Below are 27,564 nucleotides of genomic sequence, written 5' to 3' on the forward strand. Positions count from 1 at the left end.
GGTTTTAATTAGAAGCTATTTCAAATTGAATACTGTTCTCCCTAGGTCCACACGCATATGTGGTTCTGGGGATCTCAAGTGTGAGCAGCCTGTGGTGACACTGACCCATTCACTGTCGTACGTGGGAACTTACGCTCCAGATTTATCAATGGAGCCTCGCACTTCAGAACAGTAGCCTGGCATCTTATTTGTATGCTGGGATTTGAAAGGAACTGCGGGAAGACAGACATTGAAGGCAGTGTCTTCCTAGATGTCTATAAAGCTTCTGGTCATTAATAGTTCTCTGAGGCCTACTCATCAGAATTAGTAGGCTGTTTCTGCAGAAATTGAAGCTATCTTTGTGGTTTTTGTTTTTGTTTTTGTTTTTGTTTTTGAGTTGTTTGTTTTTTAAAAGAAGTCTCAACGCCCACTCAGAATTTACTATGTACCTGAGATAGATTTAAACGCCTTCCAGTTCCTTCTGCCTCCACTTCCATCCTTCTGGCATCCCAAGCATGTATGCCTCTCGTGAGTGCCTACCTTATTAGTAGCACATGCTACCTCGCTTGGATTAAGAGTTTCCAGCCTTTTGGTTTACAAAAAAAAAAAAAAAGCCATTTGTTGTAGTCACTGTTCTATTACTTTGAAGAGACACCATGGCCAAGGCAACTCTTATAAAAGAAAGCATTACAGTTTCAAAGGCTTAGTCCATTATCATCATGGTGGTGGACATAGTGGAATGAATGTCATTGCTTAGAACAGTAGCTGAGAGCTACATCCTGATCTACAGCCAGCAGGTAGCAGCCAGCAGGTAGATAGAGGGACTTAAAACTTTAAAGTCAACAACAAGTGACACTCTTCCTCCAACTCCAGCAAGGTCATAACCTCTTTCATCAAGACCACATTTCCTAATCCTTCAATGACTAAAAATTTAAATATACAAACCAATGGGAACCATTCCTTCAAACTACTACACTACACTACTACTAACCACTCACATTGGTCTCAGTGTCACATGGCCCAGGATGATACTCCTTTTGGACCAAGCTGTGTAACACTTGTAAGATCATAGCTTATGGGGTTGGGGATTTAGCTCAGTGGTAGAGCGCTTGCCTAGGAAGCGCAAGGCCCTGGGTTCGATCCCCAGCTCCGAAAAAAAAGAACAAAAAAAAAAAAAGATCATAGCTTATTAAAAGTTTTCTTTATCCCCCTCCCCCCCATGTAAAGCTAGTAAGCAAGACTGAGTGCTGTATACAGAACCCGTCTTTCTGACCTGACAACATCTTTGGCCTCCAAGCTCCAAGGGGCTCTCTCTTGGCCCTACTGCTGAGCTTTTTCTGCCCCTGGGTAATGTGGCAGTATAAAGGACACCATGTTATTCTTGGAGGCCCAGAGAGCCAGCTTTGAATTAGAAAGGTGGTGAAGCATAGACATTCTGGGTCTGTTCTATGCTATCTGGACTCTTTCTTGCATACTGACCTGAGCTGACTAGGCTGTGTATGCTGTGCCCTGACATGTACAGGTGCTCACTTGACAGGAGCTTTTCACCTCTAGAATCTGGGCCCCCTAATGAGAATGTAGGCTCATAGAGCAGTAATTCACGTGTAGGTGGCCTGTAAGGAAAGTTTTAACAAAAGAGTTGGTTAAGAAGCTGATTTTTTTTTTTTTTTTTTTTTTTGCTTTAATTCTCTTGTCATGTGCTGAGTGGGGGCGGAAGAGGAGGGAGGGTGGGACTGGTGCTGCTGAAAGCATTTATCTTCATTCCTGCCATCTCCCAGTGTTTATTACCCTGTGATCGACAGATGAGGAAAGCTGCCAGTCAAACCCACGTTCAGCACATTTCCATTTCCCTTCATTGCATACTTTAGGCTTTTGAAATCTGCATCCTCTTTGCAGCAATCAAGGTTGTTTGCCTCTTGCTGCAGACAAGCCCAAGACCCTCTGGTTCAATTTCACTCACTTGTGCTTACCCCAAATAATAAAAAAAGCTGCAGGAGTCTCCAGAGTTCAAGACAAATGATTGGTGAGAGCTATTCAGTGAGTCAGTGAGATGTCCTTTATCTGTCTTTCACCTTTCTGCCTCCTTTTCTTAAGCTTCCCCTCTCTGTCCGTCTTTGTGTTCATGAGGCATGTTGAAAGGAAGGTAGTTTGCTGGTTTTGTCTGTACCAGCCCACCAAGCCAGTCTCTGGGACCTAAATATGGGAGAAGCCAGGCTGTAAATGTTGTATAAGTAAAAAGAGAGGAAGGTGATAGAGTGAGTCTTAATAATTTATCCACCTGTGTATCTTCTACCAGAGGTGGAGGCTTTGAGGAAATTTCCGCCTGGTGGGAGTGATTGCTAAGTGTATTTTGGGAGGATTTTTATGAGGCCCCCCCCCCCGGTTTTATGCTGTGGGATTTCAGGGTGCTGTTCCTAATAGTCTTTCAGTAGCGTGTGTTCTTGTAAGCTTATTTGTTTTTGTTTTAAATAATGTTTGTGGGTGGAAGAAAGGTAATGATCTTCATTTCTTTCAAAGTGGATATTCTACTTTCATAATTACTTGCATCAATTATAGCATTAGTATAAGTGCAAGTAATTGCTTCATTAGGACATATATAACAAAGAAGGTAGGACTGCTACATGGTTATAAAAATGGGCCAAAGTTTGACCTCAGACCTCGGAGATCTAGGAACTGCCAGTTGCCTTGCCAATAGCCAAGATTAGGCCTCAGTTTTGAAGAGATAGAAAGGAGTCAGGACCCAATAAGGAGTACTCATTCTCTTTATTTAGGGTGGAAGCACATTGCTGAACTCCAGGTGACACTGGTGCATTCAGAGTAATGTGATTGAATCAAAGATCTCATGGTTAGAAATCTTGTAGTCTAATGGCAGCCTCATTACCCTCAGTCTTTCAGTAGATCACAGTTTAGCATGAGCCCTTGTTTGACATCTTTGCTGGGAAAAAATGGTCGTGAAAAGTCTCTAGAGTTGTGATTCCTAGTCAGACATAACTACCTTGTTTTTTTTTCCCTTTCTCTCTTTTTCTGCACGTCCTCTCCCCACTCCCCCTTTCTCTGTGTAGCTTTGGCTGTCCTGGAACTCAAAGAGATCCACCTGCCTCTGCATCCCAAATGCTGGGATTAAAGGTGTGTGCCACCACCACCTGGCTCTACCTTGCTGTTTTTAGCAGACAGTTTCTGCAAATAGCTTTGTGAGCATGTTCTTTACGTATGTTATGTGTCTCTTCTTTCAAGGTGTATTCTAAAAAGCCCATACGAATACTCTACATCTGTGAGTTAGCTAAAAAGAAACAGAAAGTCAAGTAATGGTTGGCAAAATTAGTGAGAGATAATAAAGGGAATTGTTTAGTAGGTGTAGAATTTCATATGTACAATATAAAATGTTCTGGAGATTTTTTTAAATTTATTTATGTGAGTACACTGTCGCTGTCTTCAGACACACCAGAAGAGGGCACCAGATCCCATTACAGATGGTTGTGAGCCACCATGTGGTTGCTGGGACTTGAACTCAGGACCTCTGGGAGAGCAGTCAGTGCTCTCAATCACTGCCTCATCTCTCCAGCCCTGGAGATTGTTTTACAACACTGTGAATATACTTTAATCTAAAAACTGTTTTATATTATGTTCTGTTTTACTATGATTTTTAAAAGCCAGTACCAGGTACTGTTTACACTCTGAATTGATTATATTTCTCATTACTGAGATAAAATACTCTGACAAAAGCAACTTACTTCAGTTTACAGTTCAAGAAAGTAGTTAAATGTCAAGGCAGCAGCTGCTTGAGGCAGCTAATTCTATTTCATCCACAGTCAGGAGTTGGAATGATGAGTGCTGCTGCTCAGCTAGATTTCTCCCTTGTATTCGGTTCAGGACCCTAGACCATCCATGATGCCATCCACCCTAAAGACTGATCTTCTCAGTTAAGCTAATGGAGATGATCTTCTCATGGGCGTGTTCAAAGGCTAAACTAATCTGGGCAATGTCTCCAAGGTGTGCTCAGAGGCTTGCTTGAAAATGAGATTAACTATCACAAACTGATTCTAGGAAGGCAGTGCATGCTGCTGTCAGTAACAGGTTAATTTTTCTTTCTTCTTTTGATTCTCTTTAAAACCATACTTCATTGTAGCTATATAATCTTCATTTGAATTGTCTTGAGAATGAAGCTGTGGTATGTAGAAACTTTCTGTGGTTCTTTCTTTCTTTGCAACTGTCCATAGTCCAGGCCTTACTCATTTTCACACTAAGTCCTTACATAGTTGTTTGTTTTATTGGCCACATTTGATACCTTTGGTTTCAATAATACCTGTCTTCTTTCTGTTCCCAAAGTCCGCAGTTTGGGTGTGGACTAATGTAGCTCTGTTCTTCAGAGTCGGAGCTTTGGTTTAGAGTACTCACACTAAATGGTCACCAATGTAGGGGCATTGTTCCTGCTGAGAAGGACATGGTAGCTGTTAAAGTCTGCATTTACAAAGTATTTACCCGTATAGTGTATATTGTGTAATGGTTGACCTCTACATCAGATAAGCAACCAATTGAGTATTAGTTACTAAGCATTCTAAATCCAATATAAAGACCAAAAACCTAACTTAAGAGTATTGTCTGTGCTAGAATTGTAGAAATATGCTGCCTTTTTGTGGTTTTATTATTTTATGTTGGCCTGGGTTGGGGGGAGGAGTGCAATCTCGGCTCTAACTGTAGGTAGTATTCTCAGAATTGGTCTTTGAAAGTGGACTTTTTTTCTTCCAAAGGAATTTATTCTGTTTCCCTTGAGCACGTTTATGATTGCAGTTTTTCCATGCCATATATTTTCTCTAAAATAAAAAAAAGCATTGTCTAATTCTCATATGAACTCATGGTTCAGTTTTAAATTTACAATGGCATATTATTTTAACCATAAAAAGAAATGAAGTTCTAATACATACCATAGCATGGTTAAACCCTGAAAGCATTATGTTAATGAAAGAAGCCAGACTCAAAAGACCCCTCTTCCTGTGTGATTTCTATGGTGTGAAATGTCCTAGAGAAACATAAGTGTAGGAAGGAAAAAACAGATCACTAGTTACTGAGGGCTGGTGGGACAGAGTGAAGAATGAAGAGGTCTGGCTACTAATGAGTGCAGTTTGGAGGAGAAGATGAAAATGTTTTGATATCAGAGATGGCAACAATGGTTGCAAGATTGATTTAAGATTGACTTAATATATTAACAACCCTTGACTTGTGTTATTTAGATAGTATATGGTTTATGAATCATATCTTCTTAAAGTTATAATTCTAAACAAATTGTGTGTATACATGTTTGGCTGTTTTCTTCATTGTCAGAACCATGAGTGGGAATGAAGGGAACTTGTAACATTTGCCGTGGAGGAAGTTTTATTTTATTTTAGGAACTCTTTCATATTTACAATATGAAAAATATGTAAGATAATTCAAAGATTATAATGTAAAATAGTTTCAGTGTTAAGGTATATTCACAGTGTTATGAAACAGATTCCCAGAATATTTTCTTTTTTTTTTTTTAATATTTATTTAATGTATATGAGTACACTGTAGTTGTCTTCAGACACAGCAAAAGAGGGCATCGGATCCCATTACAGAGCCACCATGTGGTTGCTGGGAATTGAACTAGGGACCTCAGGAAGAGCAGTCGGTGCTCTTAACCGCTGAGCTATCTCTCCAGCCCCAGAATATTTTCTTATTGTGCATCTGATCTTTGTTAAATGGTAACAGTATGACTAAGTGCATAGTGGTGTCCCTTTCTAATGACAGACTTAAAGACTTAAATGAGACTTCAGTGAAGATGACTGATAGTCAGATTTTCCATCGTTGTGACTGAGTAACTTAAAAAGAGAAACGATCCATTTTGGCTCATAGTTCAGAGGTTCTTCTGCTCCATTGCTCTATAACAAAAGGCAGATATCATGGCAATTGTGTGATGGAAGAGGCTACCTACATTGTGGCTATCAGGAGGTAGGAAGAGGCAGAAGAGATAGAAACAAACTATGTTTGTTCAAGGAAGACTCCCTGGAAGGCCCTTCTTCTAATTTCTACCACCTCCCAATATGTTATCAAAATATGAAGCCATCAATGGATTAATCAATTAAATAGATCAGAGGGTTAATGATCCTATCGGTCTTTGATGATTGGACCCACTGGCTCGGAATTCAGACTTCAACATACAGCCTTCAGGGATTTTCATATCCAAACCATAAGAGCTCTTCTGATGCCACTCAGTGTTTATTAGAAAGAAAGGGTAGGTTTTGTGGCCAGTTTTCCTTTCATAGATAGCAGTTCATTTATTTATTACAAAGCACAGACAATCCATAAAAATAGCAAAATATGTAAAAGGGTACTTAACCCCAGGTAAGCTATATACAATAAAAGAAATATCAAAGAAGCGAACAGAGGAGTATCAGGATTTAAAGGCCAGCCTTAGCCACACAGCAAGTTTGAGGCCAGCCTGGACTGTTTCAAAAAACCAAAACCAACCAACCAAAATAATACCAAATAAACTACAGAGGTCTAGTGGTGACATGTCTTTAAATCAAACCCACCTGGGGTTCAACAGGGTTATGAGTTCAAAATTAGCTTAAGCTACATAAAAAATGCCCTCCCCCACCCCAAATAAAATAATTGCAAATATAAAATAACCCCAGGGGCTGGAGAAATGACTCCATGAATAAGATCTTGTAGCACAGAGAACCAGAGTTGGCTTCCCAACATCCATGTTGGGCAGCTCAAACTTCCTGTAATCTCAGCTCCAAGGGGTCTGATCCTTGGCCTCGGTGTCTCTGGCACTAAAATATGTATACGTGTGTGTGCACATGCACACAAACACACACAAAATTAAAAATAAAATAACCCCAGTATTTTGGAGGCAGAGGCAGGTGTATCACTGAGTTCAAGGCCAGCCTGGTCTACAAAATGAGTTCCAGGGCAGCCAGGGCTACACAGAGAAACCCTGTCTCCTCCTCCGCCCTCCCACTCCCACTCCCCCTTTCCCCTCCTCCTCCTCCTCCTTCATAAATTGGTTGAAATTTATGTTGAAGATTATTTTTGACTCTTAATATACAGTCTAGCTTGGATGTTTATGTATAGGCCCAAATGACCTTGAACTCATGATTCTACTGCCTCAGCTAGTTTTTTGTCTAGTTGTTTCCTTTTGTTGCCTGTATAACTCTAACTGACCTATTATCACTATGTAGACTAGGCCAGCCTCGAATTGACTGAGGTCCACCTGCCTCTCTTTCCCAAATGCTGGGATTAAACACAACCACACTGAATTCAGCAATTCTTTAAATATCCTTACTGTGACATGATTCACCTATTTGAAGAAGTAAGTCAATGGTTCTTAATAGAATAAAGCAACCATTTCTACTCTGTCTATAGTTCCAGACATTTTATCACCAAAACATCCTTTGGGCATTAACATCCACTTTGTTCTTCCCCCTCCTTTCTTTATTTCCTTCTAGCCCCAGGCAACCATTAATGTGCATTTCATTCTTTGTAGTTTTGCCTGTTCCAGGTATTTCATGTAAGTGGACTTCTACAGTATATGGCTTTCTAAGAAGAATTATGGAAAACTGTTAAGTGTGTTCACTTGGTCCTGCCCTGGGCTTTCTAGACTCGGCTTTACTAACCCCTTAGCAGGCTGAGTCTAAACCTCTGCATGACAGCCAGCGAGGCAGAGGCAGCGAGAGTAATTTTGGAGTGTGTTTGTATCCACTGTTCTCTGTCTCAACCCCCAGCACCTTACTGCCGGGGATGGAACCTAGGGCCTGGTGATTGGTAGACAAGTGTTCTGTAACCAAGTTATGTTTCTTAGCTGCGCCCCCCAGCCCCATTCTTATCCCATCTTCCCAGCAGCAGCACATGGCCATTCTAAATTATGCAATCTCCAACGAAACAGATTTGTAGGACTGAAATGTAATTTAAACGTTTCCTTCTTTGCAGCTTGCCCTTTTTTACCCTCTTCAAATTAGCCTTTCTGATAGATTTGCTAATGATTCCCATTGTTCAGTAGTTTTACTGAACTGTTGAATCATAATCTTCATTTCCCTGTTCCTAAGAACAGATCCTGGAGATAGACTAAGAAGCTGTTTTGGCAAAAGGTTCTGTATTCTCTGTTCTAAACCATAGTAGACTGACTCTGAGACAAACAGAGGCAGAGATGCATACAGGCCCTCAGATGTGTAGACCTTTGTGACTATGATGATTGTGCATCTCTAATCTATATACTCAAAATTCAAAATGTTCCAATATCCAGCACTATGCATCATTATAAAAAAAAGATTTATTTGTGTGTGGGTCTGTGTGGAAACGAAAGCGAAGGGCCATTGAATTCCCTGAGCTGGAGTTGCAGGAGATTATAAGCTACTGCTATGGTTGTTAGGAATTGAACTTCTGTCCTGTGCAAGAGCAGCCTGTGATTTTTAACAGCTTGGCCATCTCTCTAGCACCTGTGCTTTGCAACTTACCTATTTAAGAAATTACAAAGAAAAGAAAGAAAAATGTTCAGATTTTGAAGCTGAGCATAATGGCTCACAAATAATTCTTCCACTGTTCTTTTGCATTTCAGATTAGGAATATTCTATTTTTAGTTGGAGTCATGTGCTCTTTAGCTTTTGTGCTTCTTATACTAATAACACACAGTTATTTGTTATATAGTATGTTAGTGATTCCACTGCCTCCCCTCCACCCCCCAGATAGGCTCTTACTATGTAGTTCTGATGGACATGGAACTCACACTGTAGATCAGGCTGGCCTTGAACTCAGAGAGATTTATACTGGCATGATAGTGCATGTACTACATGGACTAATGCTTTCTTGTTAGTGTTTCCACATTTGATTTATACATTTATTGAAAGATATCTTGGCTAGCAGAAGTTCTGGCAATTGTGAATAAAGTGTTGTGCACATTAGTGTGTAGGGTTTTATGTAGAACTAAGTTTTCCACTCATATAAGTAGATACAAGAGAGCAGGAGTGCTGAACCTATTAGGAGGAGCCAAAGACGATCACTCAGACTATAGTTTATAGCCAATTGAAAGTCTTTAAAAGTCCTTTTTCCAGCTGCCTGGGACTACACAAAAGTAGATCAGGGAGCTTTTAAAGGCAAAAATCACATCCTGTTGATTCACATCCTTGGCAGCTTCAGGGGGAAATTTGCAGAAGCAGTCAGTTTAACAGAAACTAAGTTACTTGGGCATTGGGATTTTCTATCAAGATCAAATTCTAGCTACACCAGAAATGGCCTCAGGAAGAATACAAGATGGAGGAATCTTTACACTATCTTACCCTGTCACAGATCATATGGTAAAAGTATATTCAGTTTTCCAGGAGACTGTCAAACTGTCTTTTAAAATAGATGTACCATTTGCATTCCCACCAGCAGGGAATGTTACTCCAAGTCTTGCCGGCATTTGGAGTATCACTGCTTTAGAGGTTTGCAGTGATGATACCTGAGGAATGGTTTCTCCTTGTTATTTAAATTTGCTACTCTAATGATTGGACTAGAGCCTCTTTCATGTGTACATTTATTTCCTGTCCTTTGCAGATTTTAAAAATCAGGTTGCTGGTCCGTCCATCCCGTCCCGTCCCGTCCCGTCCCCCCACACACACACACACAGAGTTTCTACCTGGCTGTCTTGGAACTCACTCTGTAGACCAGGCTAGCCACAAACACAAAGAGATCCACCTGCCTCTCTACTTCTGAATGCTGGAATTAAAGGCCTGTGCCATCACTGTTGGGTTTTCTTATTGTTTAGTCTTTCGAGAGTTTGTTGTTTTTTGTTGTTGTTGTTTAAAGATGTATTTCTTTATTTTATATATGTGAGTACACTGTTGCTTTCTTCAGACACACCAGAAGAGGGTGTTGGACCCCATTATAGACGGTTGTGAGCCACCATGTGGTTGCTGGAATTTGAACTCAGGACCTCTGGAAAAGCAGTCAGTGCTCTTAACTGTAGAGCCATCTCTCCAAGCCTTCTTTTTTTTTTTTTTTTTTTTTTTTTTGCTTTTTTTTAATATTTATTTTGAGATAGATTCTCACAGTTAACCAAGTTGACCTCAAATTCCTGATTCTCCTGCTTCTACTTTCTAAATGATATAGAAAAAAAATCAAAGTAACAGTATTGATGTCATAAAGGATTTGTTAATAGATGATTAGCACAGGAAACATTAAGTTGCACAAGTAGAATATAGTTAAGAGAGCACTGTCACCAAAATGCCCTACAGGTACTATGCTAACAGGTTTGTGAAATTTATGATGCTAGGATGTAAATGTTTATTCACTAGTAATACTAGTCATTAAATCTCATTCCCTTCCCCAACAAGAGACATACCTCTACTGGACATCTCATGGGGGGAACATAGGGTCAGGATCATCATGAAGTTCCCTGTGCTGTTATCACCAAAAAAAAACAAAAACAAAAATAAAACAAAACAAAACAAAAAAACATAATTTTTCCAGTGGGGCAAGATGACCCTGGGTAACAACTATTCAAAAAAGAACAACACTGATGTCATTAAAATAATTCTGGCAATATGAAATGTCTTTGCTATGTAAATCTTATCTACCTAAGTGGTGAGACTCAGTCTCCTGTCCTTTTTTAAATTGTTTGAAGTATAACCTGGGGAACAGACCTGAAAGAGATTTAAGGATGTTTTTGTAATGCATAAGCCTAAGATGTATATGAATTATTAAAACCTTGTGTTGGGAGCTCTCTTTTTTGGGCCATTAACCACAGCTAGTCAAGTGCTTTAGTAAAGAACTTCTCTTTATTTCTAAGTATGTGGAGTGATTTCTCATTGAGAAGGCAATGTATTTCTATAACGTGAGTGCTGTGATTACAGGCATGCATCTCCATACCAAGCTATTACATACTTTTGTTTAATAGATAAGGAAACTCAAATTCAAATTATTAATTTTATAAAAAGGTCACACAACTACATAGTTGCAGGAAATGTCAAAATCTAGTACATTTGACTCGCCTGTGTTTTTTTAAACCATGAAAAAAAACTAAGTATAAATTATAAGATCCTACTTTAAGCCTGTGCCAGTCTAAGGTAGAAATGGAAAAGCATGGTTTGCTAAGAAGTATTTAAATCATCCTATACCTTTTATTAATTTCTTTTTGTATAAACTGACCTAGCCATTCTATGGTGTAGGGTAAGCAGCTCCATAGTTAGGGGAAGAGTCCAGAGCAGAGAGAGAAATAGTAGCTAGGGTGAGAGAAGCCTCAGAGCTGGAGGGAGTTTAGCTTGGGCAGGAGGTGAGAAAGACTAGGATGCTAGCATGGACTTTGAAATGTGACATGTACTTTTGATTCTGAAGGAGCCTAAAGGCCAATATGCACTTTGATTTGTGATTGGCACCATAGGTGGTCATATGCCCCTCTGCCAGTGGTAAGGGAATTGACTTCATAAGGGAACCGCTTATATTAAGTTCCTTAGGAGTCTAACTTTTATTTAACACCCAGAAATCTTCCTATAGTACAGGTTGAGCTCATTTCTCATTTGCCTGCCTATTGGAGGTTGGAGAATTAGAATTTCCTTTGGACCTGACACATTCATTACATTACTAGTGTCACAGTCAGTTAGAGTCCATTTATCAGTGGATATTCTAAGAGCAGTGCTTTCTTGGTTCAGATGTGGTCTTCCTATATAGCCATACTGACCTGAAATAGGAATAATTATATATTTTGCCCTCCCAATTGCTATAGTTACAGGTATATGTGACCATGACCAGCTCAAATAGATCTAAGGTTACTTGTCTTGGAATTAAAATAGAGCTGGCATAGAGCTTCCCAACTAGGAATGGCTTTTATCAATAGGGAACATTTGGTGATAGCTGGAGAAATTTTCTTTGGTTGTCAACAGTGTTCATGGGTAGAAGCCAGAGATGCTTCCAAATGTTCTTCAATACACAAGCCTTTTTATTTACTGTTCTTTGATAAATTATCTGATCTGAAATATCAATAAGTATGGCAGTTAAGAAATGCTGAATTTAGTGCTGGAGAAATGACTCAACAGTGATGAGTACTGGCTGCTCTTCCAGAGGCCCCAGATTCAGTTCCCTGCACCTTACATGGCAACTCACAAGCCCATATCCAAAGTATCTGACTCTATTTTCTGACATCTGTAGGCACCAGGCACATATATGATGCGCATAAATATACTAAGACAAATTTGCATACACATAAAGTAAAAATAGATGCATTTTTGTGGTTTTTAAAGGGTATTTTTGTTTTTGAAAGAGGGTCTTTTTTTTTTTTTTACTCTTTATTATTTTATTTGTGTGTGTACACTGTAGCTGTCTTCAGACACACCAGAAGAGGGCATCAGATCCCATTACAGATTGTGGTTAGCCACCATGTGGTTACTGGGAATTGAACTCAGGACCTCTGGAAGAACAGTCAGTGCTCTTAACCTCTGAGCCATCTCTCCAGCCCAAGACAGGGTCTTTCTATGTAGTCTTGGCTGTCCTGGAATTTGCTGTGTAGACCAGGCTGGCCTGAAATTCACAGAAATCTGCATGTCTCAGCCTTCCAAGTCCTAGGATTAAAGGCATGTACCACTACGCCTAGTAAAAGCAATTTTTTGAAACCATAGCACGAGTGTAGCACTTGGGAGGTAGAGGCAGGTAAATCTCTGTGATTTTGGAGGCCAGCCTGGTCAGCAGAGTGAGTTCCAGGACAGCCAGAGCTACATAGGGAGACCTTGTCTCCAAAAATACAGAAACAAATAATATTTTAACAAGTTAATACTGAGTCTAGCTTATTACATGTGGAAACCTTTAAGCCTTAGGAATCTTTTAGCTGTTGTCAGGATTTGCTTTTAAGGCTGAATGTCGCCTCTGTGCATGGCTCAGTCCATTAACTAACTGGCCCTGGAACATTGCCTGCACCTTGAGCCAGAGCTGCTAAATGGTGGGTGGGTTTTTTGGGTTTGTTTTTTTAAACAGGACAATGATTTTTCTTCCTGATGTTTCCAAGAGACAGGCTCAGTTGGCCAGCAGTTCTTGTGAAAGAGAACCTGGTGACAATACTTTAATCTGTTGCTGGCATCTTTCACTCCCTAATCTGTGTTTACATGGCACTGAAAATTGACTCTCTGATGCCAAGCTCTGTTTCTGTGCAGTGTTCCTGCACGGTTGGCAGAGATCCCCTCCCTAGTCTCTTCACAGTACCACCCTACACGTGTATTTATTGCACAGCTGTTTTCAGAAACATACGCTGTACAGGATGTCTCTGGAGTTGGGGCTAGAACTGAAATCATTGTGTTCCCAGTTACAAAGCCAGCGTGTGCATTTCTGAACGGTTTCTCTGGTTGTAGATCTAAGCCCCTTCCCACGAATATAGTTGTTTCTTCAATCTCTCTTAGCAACTAACATTTAGTTCATCATACATGAAGAAAACCAGTTTACCTCTTTATGTTGGGGGTTAGATACATGCTTTTCTAATAAGTTAGAGACATGGTAAGGCTCTAAAGCAGTTTGAGACTGTTAAAGGAGATGTCAGTGATCTAAATAGTAAATGTGAAAACCTGGGGAATAATTTGGAAGCTCAGTGGAATGGATCCTACGTCAAAATGAAGAGTGATTCCTTCCAGGGAAGTGGTTGATCTAACTAAAATGGTTTGAATGATTTGCATTATTAATGAGGCCAAGAAAATCTGAGCCTGATTCTTTTAAGAAATTTTTGGGCTGGAGAATGGCGCAGCAAGGCTAGACTCAAAAGCAAAAGTATAAAAAAAGTCCTGCAGACTTCTTCTATTTTGTGGAATTCTAGAGTCATAAAATAAAACCCACTAAAATCTTTCAGAAAGGAAGGAAGGAAATCCCTACAGACAGCCAAGCCTCTTCCTTAACCCAATAATCAGCAAAGTTCTCACATCAGATTTTTTTTAATTGAAAATAGATTTTGTTCCCATATAATAGATTCTGATCATGGTTCCCTTCTCCCAACTCCTCCTAGATCTACCCCATCTCCCTAAATTATACCCTTTTTTCTTTCTCTATTAGAAAAAGGCACCCGATACAAAATAAAAACAGACCAGAATAAGGCAAAACAAACAAGTGGGTGAGGGGCAACAAAAAATGTGCACAGAAAGATGTAGAGAGATACATCACATTGACATATACAGAAACTTTGTAGAAACACAAAATTGTAGACAATAATAACACAAGCAAAAGACCTCTAAGGCAGAAAACAGTCCCCAACCCCAAACCTAAGAAACCAAAATGCTATTAAATTTGTTTTGTGTTAACCATCTATGCTGGACATAGAGCCTGCCCTTTAGTGTAGTTTGTATGCTCAGTGAGATGCCCTTGGAGAAAACTATTTTTCAAGGTGGGAGCTCATGTTCACTTCTCTCAGTGCTGGAACCCCATCTGTCTTAGACCTATGGGGGCACTATACATGCTGTCACAGTCTGTGTGAGTTCATATGTTCATTAGTCCTGTTGTATCTAGAAGGCCTTTTTTCCTTTGTGCCTTCAATCCCCACTGGCTCTTAGAAAATTTCTACTTGTCCTTCCACAGAGTTCCCTGAATCCAGAGGAGAAGGATTTGATAGAAACATCCATTTAGAACTGAGTGTTCCAAGGTTTCTCTCACTCTTTGCCCATTGTCCAGTTGTGGGTCTCTCTGTATTTGTTCCCATTTACTCCAGAAGGAAGCTTCTCTGATGATGGCACTGATCTATGAGTATAACAGAATGTTATTGAGAATCATTTTATTGCTATGTTCCCTTTAACAGAGCAGTAGTGCTTGGTTTTTTGCTAGGTCTGTGACCTCGTTCGTCTCAGATGGGGCAGTGTTGGGCCCCATCTCAGGAGTGGTCCTTAAATTCCATCAGATAGTGGTTGGCTATGCTCACAATCCTGGTGCCGATATTGCACGACTCTATCTCACAGGCAGGTCACCATTATAGGTCGAACGCTTTAAAGGTGCATTGGCAGGTTTACCTTCCTCCTCTGGTACTGTGCAGAGTACCCCTCAGTACTATAGACACTGATCAGTAGGGGCGAAGGCTCTAGATAAGCACCAGCTCGATTTCTCTGTATTCAGTGAATTATGTACGTGTCATCTTCAGCAATAGGGCCTTATCAGTTTGTGGAGAACAACCAATACCTTTAGCAATAGCCTGGGTTATTTAGCTTTCCACTGGGCCCTTTCACTAACAACTTGGTTAGATGTGACTCATTCCCAGCACTGGAGTTATCTACTTGGGTCTTTGTCTCCTTGTTATTTGGTGATTCCATTTCATGTATGCATGTATTTTAAGAAGCTTCTATATTAGATTTCCACATGACCCTCAAATGACCCTTAGTTTACTTGTCCTTCCCTGTATCCCCCCTCCACCCTATATTCAGGGTTTTTTTTTTTTTAACATTTCTTTGATTTTGTTTGTGTGTGTGTGTGTATGTGCGCACGCGCGTGCGTGTCTGTCTGTCTGTCTGTCTGTGTCTGTGCACACATGTGCTCGTGCATGCAAATGCCACAGCACAGATGTTGAAGTCAGAAGACAATTTGTGGGAGTCAGTTCTCTCCCTTCACTGTGTGGGTCTAGAAGATCAAACTCAAGTCTTCAGCCTCAGTAGCCAGTGGCTCACCTGGTGAACCATTTCACCAGCTCCCAGATACAATTATTGAAGGAGAATTTTCTGTGTTATAGGAAGGGCAAATACGTACCTCATATTAATGGTCTATATGTATCATGGAGCCATCAGTAGAGGTTAGAAGTCAGTGGCCATGTTAATAACACTTGCAAATGCTGTGTTTCTAGTGCTTTTGAGTACATCACAACTGATTGATGCTGTTTCATTTTTGTAAGAGTTTAAAAATATTTAAGGCTATCAGTTTATTTACAGTAATATTTTCCAACTTTTATTATCCTTCTCCCAAGACATTTCTTTTCATTCTCCCTCCCATGGACACACACATTCATGGTGTATATCCATATATTCTGGCATTTGGAAAGAGAATTAATGGGTTGGGGATTTAGCTCAGCGGTAGAGCGCTTGCCTAGCAAGCGCAAGGCCCTGGGTTCGGTCCTCAGCTCTGGGAAAAAAGAAAAAAAAGAGAGAGAGAATTAATGAGATTATACTAAGTTTGTGGGAGGCACTCCTTTTTTATTATTATTTATATGTGTGGGGAAATGGGGAGACCAAGAGCACACACATACACCACAGCACGTGGGGGTCTGAGGATAACTTTGCCTCAGTTCGTTCTCTCCTACCTTATTTTTGAGACAGAATCTTATTTCTGCTGCTGGGCTGTGCACAGCTGTCTCTGCCTCCTCTGTGCTGCAGGGTTGCTGGGATTGTGGGGTGAAAGCTGCACACTACTACATCCAGCTTTTTGTTTCTTTAATGAGTGCTGAGGGGTAAACTCAGCCCATCAGGTTTGTATGGTGAGCACTTTTGCCTGCTAAACCATCTTCCTGGCCTGGAGGCTTCTATTTCATCTTGGCCCTATAAGCCAATTTTTACCTCCAGGAAGGCAATATTGTCCATGTTGAAACTGTATAACCTCAAAATGTCATCATCTAGGAAATGAACTGTTATTTGTATCTTTTCTTAAATTAAAACTGAAAGAAGGAATGTTAATAAGCTAACACTGAAAAATATGTTCAGGTCCAGTGGCCTACAGCCCCTGGAGAAGGAAAAAGAGTAAGTTCCTTGTGTGTCATGATTGTGAAGAATGCAGTTTCCCTCTTGGTCATTTGAAGAACACACAGAGAAATCTAGAGGCAGTGATGTAATGTAGCTCTTTAAAAGAAATGAATAGAGATGTTTTCACAGTGATAGTCAGAAGGCAAAGGCTAGATGATATTGATGAATTCTACCTTGTCCCAAGGCAGTCAGCACGGACCAAATCTGCAGCTGAAAATACTATCTCGCTCATCTTGCACACAAGGTTCTTCTATTCTCCTAAGAAGGATTGGTTCTGCCTGATCAAAAGGGGTGGATGAAATGCACCTAGGAAGGAGGAGGAGGAAATGACATGTTCATGTAAATGAAATACAACTGCAAATTAAAGTGTCACCCTGTTTTTAAAAAAAATCAAATTTTTATTTAATTGGTTACCAAGGAAAAAAATGTCATACTGAAGTGTATATCTCAGGGAAGATTAAACTGAAACATTACAAGTGAATCTGGAATTAAAGAAAGGTCTTGGAGGGGAGAATTTTTAAAAATTGCCTTAATAAAAATATTCTCATGCTACAAAGACAGGCTCATAAATATCTGCTGTGTTATATGCCAGCGTTTCCAAAGAGATTAACACTATTACCTCATTTGTTCTTTACTGCCTCTCTCCAGTCACCATGTGTTGACTGCTTCTCTGGAGGAAGTCCTCTTTTGAGATGTCTTATTAGGAAAAAGGTCACTAACAAAGGAGGAACTGCTTCTCCTAAAGAGCACTGTTTGCTGCCAAGACACCCAGAACTGAACTGAACTGACTGAAATTCATCTGGTCTTTCTGTGTTCATGGCGTCTTCCCTTTGTTTTCAAATTTCCTTACCCACATTTGTATGGAAACTTGTCTGCTTACTCAGATAATATATATACTTTTAGTGTATATTCAGGACCTGACAAGTTCAGTAATAGTTGGAAGGACTTATGAGTAGTGTTCCATTTCCACATAGAACTGTTTCTTGTGAAAGGTTGTGTCTCGTTCTCAAGCTTTTATGAGTTTTAGTTGTGGTTCTTCTTTTTCTCCTCAACTAATTCATGTGCTCCATTATATTGTGCAGTAGAAACATATAGGGAAAAAAATGCAGTGAATGTAGTCTAATGTGGTCTTCTTGTCTTCTCTGTCATCAGGGGCAGTAATTGGAGATGGACAGTCTGCTGTGGCCAGTAACATTGCCAATACTACCTACAGGCTCCAGTGGTGGGACTTCACCAAGTTTGACCTTCCAGAAATCAGTAATGGTGAGTTGATGTCAAACTGGAGTAGTGATGGTCAAGATGGGTTTCTGGGGAGACAGAACTTTAACGAAAATATCGAAGTAGCACAGGATTGTCTGTCTCTCTCTGGGATGTTGATGGCCGTGCACTCTTTCTACAACTTATACTCAGCTACATTTACACAGTTCAGAAAACAGTTCAGGGGAACATCCAGATCTCCGCTGAGGAATTTGTGGAGAAGTTCATAGAGACGAAAAGACAGAAGAAGCAGAGATTTAGAAAAGACTGTAGTGAGTGTAGACTTGTTGGCAAATCCAGGCCTCAACTGACCTGATGAGTGGTGTAATTAATATCTGTTTACAGATGTGTGTGACTGATAGATATGTTTCCTTTGAAAGACATCCATGATTCACGCGATCCTAAGAGATGAGAATCAGCCCCTACTTGTTTGCAGCTGACGATGGCCTCACTATCACTGCTGCATTTCTGCTAGAAGGTTCTTTCTCATAGCAAGCCTTCTTTTGATGTCACTTCATCCCATTGGTCCTATTTCTGCTGCCGCCACACCATATACTCTGTTTACTGCCTTTTGAACAGTCCTTCAGTAATCTGAAAGGACCTCTGCATCTTTCCTTTCAGATCAAACCTCTGTAGATTGTTTTTTCTAATGTGGTTTGCAGTCTGTTCTTTTTCTCCTTAACTTTGGCGGTAGGATGAAACAGATCAGAAAATTCATGATGTGAGCTAAAACGTAATACAGTGATGTTTGCTACAGATTCCAGCAACTTTTTCTGAAGTTACTATTGCATTTATAGTATCTTAAGTTCCTCCATAATTGTTAGTATGCCAGAATTCAACCATTTTGTACTTAGCTGTATGTGTCTTGGCTGCTTTGAAAATTCAGGCCAGTTGTGTTATCTTCCTGTCATTGCAGTTTTAGTTCTTGCCTTGTGGCATCTTTATGAACTCTAATTTGTCCTTTTCTTTCAGTCTTAGGTATCATCTGCTAATTTGATAAACATCCCTTTTCAGTCTTCCTAAGATTTCTAGCAAAAATGGTGAATAAATCAGGAAATTGCATTAAGCCTTGTGGTATGTTTTTTTTTTGTTTTGTTTTGTTTTTTTTTTTTTTGAAACTGGGGGCCCAACCCAGGGCCTTGCACTTGGTAGGCAAGCGCTCTACCACTGAGCCAAATCCCCAACCCCGTGGTATGTTTTTGAACTCATATCCTGGAACATGAATTATTAGTACTCTGGACTTCACATCTAAAGTTCTTCCCTGTTAAAGACAGTTTCTCAGAGTCTGGAGAGATGACTCAGCAGTTATGAGCATTTGCTAGTTTTCCAGAGGACTAGAGTTCAATTTTCAGCACCACAGGAAACTCACAAGTGCTAGTTAACTGCTGCTCTGTGGGATCCATTTCCCTCTCCTGGCCTCTGAAAGTACCACACTTAACGTTCATAGAAAATGTCCACATGCCAGGTGTAGTGGCACATGCCTTTCAGTTCCAGCACCTGGGGAGCAGAGGCAGGCAAATCTCTGAGTTCAAGGCCAGATTGATCTACAGAGCAAGTTCCAGGACAGTCAGGGTTACATAGAGAAGCCCCCACTTAACTGCCCCCCCAAAAGAAAGAGAATATACATAAATACTATATACATAAATAAATCTTTTAATTAAATAAATGATAAAAGCCAGAAGCTTTGTATAGTATAGGCTGGCCTTGAACTGGCTCCCGAAGCCCTGCTAGGATTGCAGGCATGCACTGTGACTGCCCTTATGCTTTCATTATCGTGTAAAGCATTGTAAGAGCTTGTAGACACAGATAAAAATATCTTGATTATTTAAAGGTAATCATTTTTCATGCTTTGTTCTTAGTGAATCCTAAGTAGCAACTAGCCATTTTATTCTAAGTGCCTATAAGCCGTATGTCAAATCTGTTCTTTTGATTTTTCCTTTTATTTATTAGTGTGTGTGTGTGTGTGTGTGTGTGTGTGTGTGTGTGTGTGCGCGCGCGCATGCGGGTATGCACATGCCACAGCACATGTGTTGAGGTCAGAGGATAGCTTTCAGGAATAAATTCTCTTCTCCCACAATGAATTCAGGGAGTCGTACTCAAGTTACCATGCTTGTGAGGCAAAGTGCTTTTACCAATGAGTCACTTGCTGACTGGTACACTAATGTGTTCTTCAATTTAACTAAGAGTCCATGGCAGTCTGCCTTTTCCTTATTGAAAACTCAAGTTCATCTGTAGATTTGTGACCCACATCTTATTGGCTGTAGATCACCTTCAGTTATTTTATTTACTTTATTATTATTATTTAGATTAGATAATATAGTTACAACACAAAACTTACCTAAAGGATATACAATAAGAACTTTCTTTAACCCTACACCCTGCTCCCTGTGAGTCCTTGCAATAGATAACCACTATCAGTTTCAGTTCTTACATATCTCTTAAAAGATAGTGTATGTATGTGTAAGCACATAAAGTAGTGCTTTCCATCTTTTATGTGGTCTAAATGACAACATGCTATACAATACTCTTCTGCATTTTTCTTTCTATACAGTGTATCTTATGATCTCCCATATTTTTGTAAAGACTGTGTGTGTGTGTGTGTGTGTGTGTGTGTGTGTGTGTGTGTGTGTGCGCGCGCACGTGCACATGCAGAGGCCTGAGCAAGATGTCAGTAGTCTTCCTCTATTGCTTTTCAAAGTCAGAAGGCTCTCAGGATCTGCCTGTCTCCATTCCTCAGTGCTGTCATTGCAGAATCCCTTTTCCCCTTTTTCCCTTTTTCCCTTTCTGGGACCAGTTTATTGCCTTGGTGCTGGGGATTTAAACTCAAGTTCTTATGCTTTCAGGGCAAGCTTATGTTTTTACCCACTGAGCTGTCTTTAGTTCTTCTTGTCTTGTTTAGAGATAGGGTCTTACTCTGAATCCCAGGTTAGCCGAGAGCTTGCAGCAGTCCTCTTGTCTCTGCTTCCTGGAGTGCTGAGATTATAGGCATGAGCTATCACTCTGGTGGCAGCTGCAGCTGCTGCTGCTATTGCTGCTGGTGCAGGCAGCCCCCACAGCTGCCACTCCTCCTCCTTCCCTGCCCTGCACCCCTTTCTCCTCTTGAAAAAATAGCTACCTAGTAATTCATTGTAACCAGTGTCCTGTTGAAGGACTTTGGAGTTTACAGTCTTGCTATACAAACTGCTACATATTGTCTTTTACAAATGCATGTCAGTAAGATAGCATTTGAAATACAACTGCAAGGAGGAAAAGGTGCATGTATAATTTTGGTAGATATTGCCTTATCTTCCTCTCTATACAGCTTGTTCCAACTAATAATCTCATCTATAGGCGTTTGTTCTTTTTGTTTTTCAAACAAGTCCTCACTGTAGCCAAGACTGGTTTTGAATTCAGAATAGTCCTCCTGCCTGAATGCTTGGGATTGCAAATGTGAGCCACTGTGCTTGCCCCACTCCACCCCCATGGTCTTTCAGAATGCTTGATTTTATAAGCACTTGCTAAAGGAATGTGTTACCAATTTTTGATATTTATGGATTTAGTAGGGTAAAGACTACTACATGAGCATTTAGGTTTCTATTCCTCCACATCCTTAATGGTGCTGCCTTCTCTCTGCTGGCCATGTGCTTTACCTCTTTCTCTGCATGTTACTGTTTTCTCCCCTTAGTAATTCTGTAGAAGTTCTTTATAAATTGGAAAATTAACTTATAATAGGAGTTTCTTGTCATTTGTCTTTTGACTTTGTTGAAGGTTATTTTTGTCATAGAACTTATTTTAAGTCAAAATTATACAGTTTTCCTTTTATGGCTCCTAGGCTTTGTGTCATCATTAAGATCATTTCCTTTTACATTTTACTTTTATACATTTAAATCTTTGATTCACTAGGAAACTTAGTTCCAGATGACCAACTGCTATGCTTTCAAAACAGACATTAAAGCTAACTGTTTTTGTTGTTCTTTGGTATGTGTTTGGGGGGAGTGGCAGGTGGAACATTAATATGTATTGTAGCTGTCCTGGAACCCTCTGTGTAGACCATGCTGGTCTCGAACTCACAGAGATCTGCCTACCTCTTCCTCCCACGTGCTGGGATTAAAATGAGTGAGCCATAACACCCAGCAGGTTCTTATTTATTACTTTTAGCTGTTTTAACTAAAGTAATAATTAAGCTATAAAATGTATAGTTATAGGCTTGACCTTTATTTACTCTTGATAGACTTAGTATATTGGGACTCTGTTGCTGTAGGATTCATTTTTTTTTTTTTTCAAAGTCATCTGCCTCCTACTAGAGGGTAGCTTTAAGTTTCAGAAGTTGTGCCCCAGCCTGGAAACCATTGATCTTTAGTTTATTTATGGGTTCAGCAGGCACCAAGTTGCTCCTCATATGATTTTTCTGAATCGATTTTAACCCTTTTTTGGAATTAGGTTAATGATTCTTGCTACTTCTTTCTCTCACTTGAAATTAAGGGAGCTAATTAATTCTAACCTGTGTTAGATGCTTCGAATGTTGTGAGTAATGATTCACCTCATGTAGGTTTGTATTTGTGTGTGTGATTGTCTGTGTGTGTGTGTTCTATGTGTTAGGTGCTTGCAGAGGCCAGAAGAAGGTGTTGGATCTCCTGAAGCTAGAGTTCCAAGAGGGTGTGAGCTGTCTGACATATGGGTGCTGAGAACTTAACCCATGCTCTCTAGAAGAGCAGCAAACACTCTTAGCCACTGAGTCATCATCTCCAGCTCCTCATGTAGATGTTTTTTATGCTGCTTTCATGAACAACAGCACCACCCACCCCCAAACAAAAAGAGAAGTAGAGTGAGGAAAAAGTTAATTCAATTCACTCTGGGGTTTCTTTATTTTGTTTTATTTTGTTTTTGAGACAGAGTCTCTGTATTCTTGTCCTGACTATCCTGGAACTCACTATGTACACCAGGTTGGCTTTGAACTCACAGAGATCCATTTACCTCCCAAATGCTGGGATTAAAGATACACACCACACCTGCCTCCCTCTAATTTTTGAAAGGAAACTCTTCCTTGGTGAATGACTTTGATCTCTAAGATATCCTGGCAGAAAAGGCCATAAGGTCCAGTGGATATGGTGACTGATACCTATAAGGTTTGTTTATAATGCCATCTGCGGCTCTGATCTGCAGTAGCCAGAGGGACTCAGAGATGTAGCCAAGAGGACATTTTGCTTCTGATTTAAACCCTTCTGGGTTTTTCAAATCTCTGTGTGATGCATTTGTAAAGTACTGTAACTGCCAATCACTCTCATGGCCTCATCTACAGGCTACCCATGGATCTTTGTGTAAGGTATAGTTTATAATTTACAGATCTGATAGGAAAGCAGAGTCATCTACTTCTCTGGGCCTCAGTATTTCTAGCTCTTCCCTTTCCTTGCTAAGACATTTTCACTCAGAAATAATTTCCTATTGTTGGGTTTTTTCCTTTTGAAGGTACACTGGAACCTCTTGGGGTTTTGTGTTCACTTTTTTATTGGCTAGTTGGTGGGTTAAGGTGGTGTTGTTTTGTTATTTTTAGGGGTTTTTGTTTATTTGGGGTTTTTTTGTTTGTTTGTTTTTGAGAGCTACTTTGTAACCCTAGCTGACCTGGAACACACCTTGTAGATCAGGGTAGCCTCAAACTTGCTGCTGTCCTTGTGCTTGTGTACCCCATCACTCCTCAGTGCAGTGGTTACAGATATACACTGCTGTGCTTGGCTTCCCCTGACCGTCTTAAGTAGTTTTGGTTTTGTTTCTTTTCTTTCCATACCAGAATTGAATTCAGAGCCTACCACAAGCAAGATAAACATTCTCCCATTGAGTCATACATTTCCCCAGTTCTAGCTGTCCTGTAAGTCTTTCCCATATGTTTCACCACTAAGGGACAGCAAGTTGCAGAGTTCTCAACTGTGGTCCCAGACTTGCAGCATTTGAGATGCCTGGGGCCTTGCTGGAAATATTTGCTCTCAGACTCTGCCCAGCATTGTTCAGGAGTCACTGACCAAGCTGCACGGCAGAGTGAGGTGTGCAACATCAACAGGGCTTCTCAGTTGCCAGCGGCTTAGGTTGTGTTTCACTCACATCTTTTTTCCTATCCACTTACCTTGTTGCTCAATGCAAAAAGGGATTGATCTTTATCTTTAAAGCATTACTTTTCTCTACCCAAGAACTGTCCTTGTGCGCATTATTAATTCACTGAAACTTCACCTTTGTGAGGGGAAGTTGTCGCACATGTGAACTATAGTAGCCACTGACTATTATAACTATTTCTGTTTCTGTATGGGAAATTATTAAGCAACAGACAGCAAGTGTAAGTTGCTAATTGGAGTTTTGAAAGAAAAATCAAATAATGCTGTCTATATAATAGTGCCAGGTGCTGTCTATAATGGAGCCATCATATTCCCCTGTGTGCCTACCAAATGCCTTTAATAGGGTAGAATCATGGGCTCAGATAAATAGATCACTGGCTGTCTTTCCGAGCTCACTATAGTTGACAGGAGCTGTAACGAAATTGGGTAGAGTTAGAAGAGATAGCAAACTTTGGGAGGTAGCCATTGCCTTAGAATTATCATAAGACTTTACAAACATAAAGTGGCTTGGAATTGAGTCTGACAGAATGGTCTTTGTCCATCTGCATAGTTTTTGCAAGCTTTAAGCCAAGCTTTCCAGAAGAAGAACCTTATTTTCTTCTCATCCTTACAAGCAGATGCTTCTTGTTAGTAGTTTAAGGTCATTACGGTCCGTCCCTCCCTGCCATTTAGTGGTAATGAGATTAAGCCTAGGCATCCTCTATATAGGCTAATGTTCTTCTACTGCAATATCCCCAGCCCTCTTTGTTACTTTCTATAGTTAGGTCTCACTGAGTTGTCCAGGGTGGCCTTGAACTCTCTACATGTAGCCCAGGCAAACCTTGAACTTGCTATCCATCTGCCTCAACCTTTTGAGTAGCCAGTACCTGTAGGTTCAGATTATTATAGACTTCTGTTTTTAACCAAAATGCATGCTGATATTTACAATCTAGATCTCTGTGTCATCAAGTCAGATGACCTGTCATATATATTGGGGACATAGAGTATAGGTAAAATGGTAACTATGCAAAGTAGTCCATAGCATTCTATCATCTTCCTATTCTTAATCCCACTTAATATTTTTTCCTTCCCAACCCCCACTTAATATTTTAAGATTCATTTTTATTTTTGTTTATGTGTATATGTTTATATACATGTAGGTGCCCGTAGACACTAGGAGGTGTCAAATCCCCTGGAGCTAGAGTTCAAGTGGTTGTGAGCCATACCATGTGGGTGCTGGGAATCAAACTGAGGTCCTGTTGGAGTCCTCTTCAAGACTAGTACATGCTTGTAACTCTTGTAACTGCTGGACCGTTTCTCCAGCCCTTCTACTTAATATTTGTTGTTCTCTCTATTCCCTGCCTTTGCTGGCAAAGTTCTAAATTGTTAATTTCTTTGTCTCTTACGGAGGATTGTGCCCACATCAAGATTAGAAAAGCAAAATGAACTTACTACTGAGAGCAACAAATTCTTCTGTGTCTTGTCCTTCACTAGAATCGTGTGGATCCAGAGGAAATTGCCATATTTTTGGCAAAAGGCTTGGGACCCTGTGTCAGGAGCAGACGGTCCCATGCTAACAAGATAAATGTAGTCATGCAGGCTGGAGCAGATGGCGGGTTGGGAGTTGAGCAGCAGAGAGGCCTAATGGTGATAGCAGTAGTATTTGGATGTCATTATTTTATTAGTTAGCAAACAGAACTGTCCTCAGTTTTATGTGTAATGGTGCTGTAGGTGTCAGCCCCCAGGGATTGGCACAACAGCCTAATCAATGTGTTCTGATGTCATTTTTTTATCTACTCTGTTATCTCTGTGGCTTTGTTAGCAACACATAGGGAAAGGGGAACAAATACAATTTTACACATCATTCAATCTCCAGACCATAAGCCTTTTAAAACCATCTTTTTGTTTTGTTTTCCTTGGCTAGTTTCCTAGGGAAACTTGCCCTTTCTATCTCATTCCTGAATTTTGGCTTACTGGAATATGGATGGATGGATGGATGGATGGATGGATGGATGGATGGATGGATGGATGGATAGATGACGGCAGCCTGACCTTTGTTTGGTTTTGCTTTTAACTTATGTTTTAACTTTATGTCCCTTTAGTGGACATTTCTTTCAAATAAGAGAACAAGTATAAAGTCACTTTACGTGGAGTGGAGCTAAGTGAATCAAAGCTTAGGAGCTTGGCCTGTTTGCATGTGTCCTAATGTTCTGCCCATGAGGGTGGCAGTGGGCCCTTTTGTTCCAGCCTCACATCAAAGATAAACCACTTTCCCACAGTGCAAACAGAGAGGGTTCAAATGCAAATCAAAGCTAGACTAGGCATAGCCCTGTGCTCTCTAGCATCTCATTAGTCCCTTCAAGTCGTCCTCACCGTCTCTAGCCTCTAACTTTGTTTCCTCAGTGAGTTCAGTCTTCTACTTAGCCTTAGCCAGCCCAGTGCATTATTCTTGGTAATGTCGGTATAGATAAGGACTACCTGGGGGCATTGGTTCATGGTATTTAAGAGGCACAGAATGTCATGAGAAACACACAGAACTCCCACTGTCTAGTCCAGGGTGGGCTTTTTTTCTCTTTTAACTCTGTGGAGTTGGGATTAGTGTTCCTGGAGATAGAGACACAAGTTTCTGGAATGACTTCCTTCTGTGAGATCACATAGCAGGTTCTGAGGAGGCTTGCTTTCCCAGGAGCATTCTAATTGCATCCCCTTTATTTTAGAACTAGTGGGTTTGCATTTTCATTTATCATGGTTTCATACTTTAAACAATAGCAGCATTGGAGTGGATCTCCGGGGCATTTGTTAATAACTTTTTTTTTCTTATCTAATCAGTTGTGAACTAAGACTCTGCTGCTGCTGCTGCTGCTGCTGCTGCTGCTGCTGCTGCTGCTGCTGCTGCTGGCTGGTGGTGGTGGCTGGTGGTGTGGTGGTGGTGGTGGTGGTGGTGGTGGTGGTGGTAATGAACTAGTCTATAGTTTCTACTAAGTGGCAGATGCATGGATCCTTCCTACCTCTCTTATTTCTACTTCTCAACATCTTAAGTTAATTAACAACTTACCCCATTTCCAAAGAGGATTCACACCCTTAGAAGGGCCCCATTCTTGGTCTCAGAATAGAAAAGCATAGTGTTTAAACTTTCTCCCCGTTTTTTTCTTCATCCAATGCAGCCTCCGTGAATGTCCTGGTACAGAACTGCAAGATCTACAATGATGCCAGCTGTGACATTTCTGCAGATGGCCAGCTCCTGGCAGCTTTCATCCCGAGTAGCCAGAGGGGCTTTCCTGATGAAGGCATCCTGGCAGTGTATTCCCTGGCCCCCCATAACTTGGGGGAAATGCTCTACACCAAGCGATTTGGTAAGGGATAGGAAGCCCAACCTAATGACAGAGTTGACGCTGATGCCTTGGCATAGGCATTCCTAGGTGAGGCATGGAGTACATGGGTGAGAGTAATGGTCACGTACTACCTCTGCCTTCAGTCACTGAGGCACAGGCCAGAGAAAGATGGCTTTGCAGGAGTCCTGGCTATAGCATTCATTACAGAAGCAGAATCTCACAGTAAGAGTTCTCCCTGCCACAACAGCATCACCAGTGTGCTCC

At 40.5% G+C, this 27,564-nt stretch overlaps 1 protein-coding gene across 8 annotated transcripts in view; it reads left to right on the forward strand.

Moving 5' to 3' along the window:
• The window catches only part of Ambra1 (autophagy and beclin 1 regulator 1), a 188,797-nt gene that overhangs the window by 133,733 nt on the left and 27,500 nt on the right, over positions 1-27,564 (forward strand). For all 8 annotated transcript variants that reach the window (XM_032903707.1, XM_032903706.1, XM_032903710.1 and 5 more), the window contains 2 exons: positions 17,805-17,915; positions 27,133-27,321. In XM_032903707.1, the coding sequence (XP_032759598.1) occupies positions 17,805-17,915; positions 27,133-27,321 (300 nt within the window). The remainder of the gene's footprint in view (positions 1-17,804; positions 17,916-27,132; positions 27,322-27,564) is intronic.

The sequence above is a fragment of the Rattus rattus genome, chromosome 5 (genome assembly GCF_011064425.1).
Source record: "Rattus rattus isolate New Zealand chromosome 5, Rrattus_CSIRO_v1, whole genome shotgun sequence".
NCBI lineage: Eukaryota > Metazoa > Chordata > Mammalia > Rodentia > Muridae > Rattus > Rattus rattus.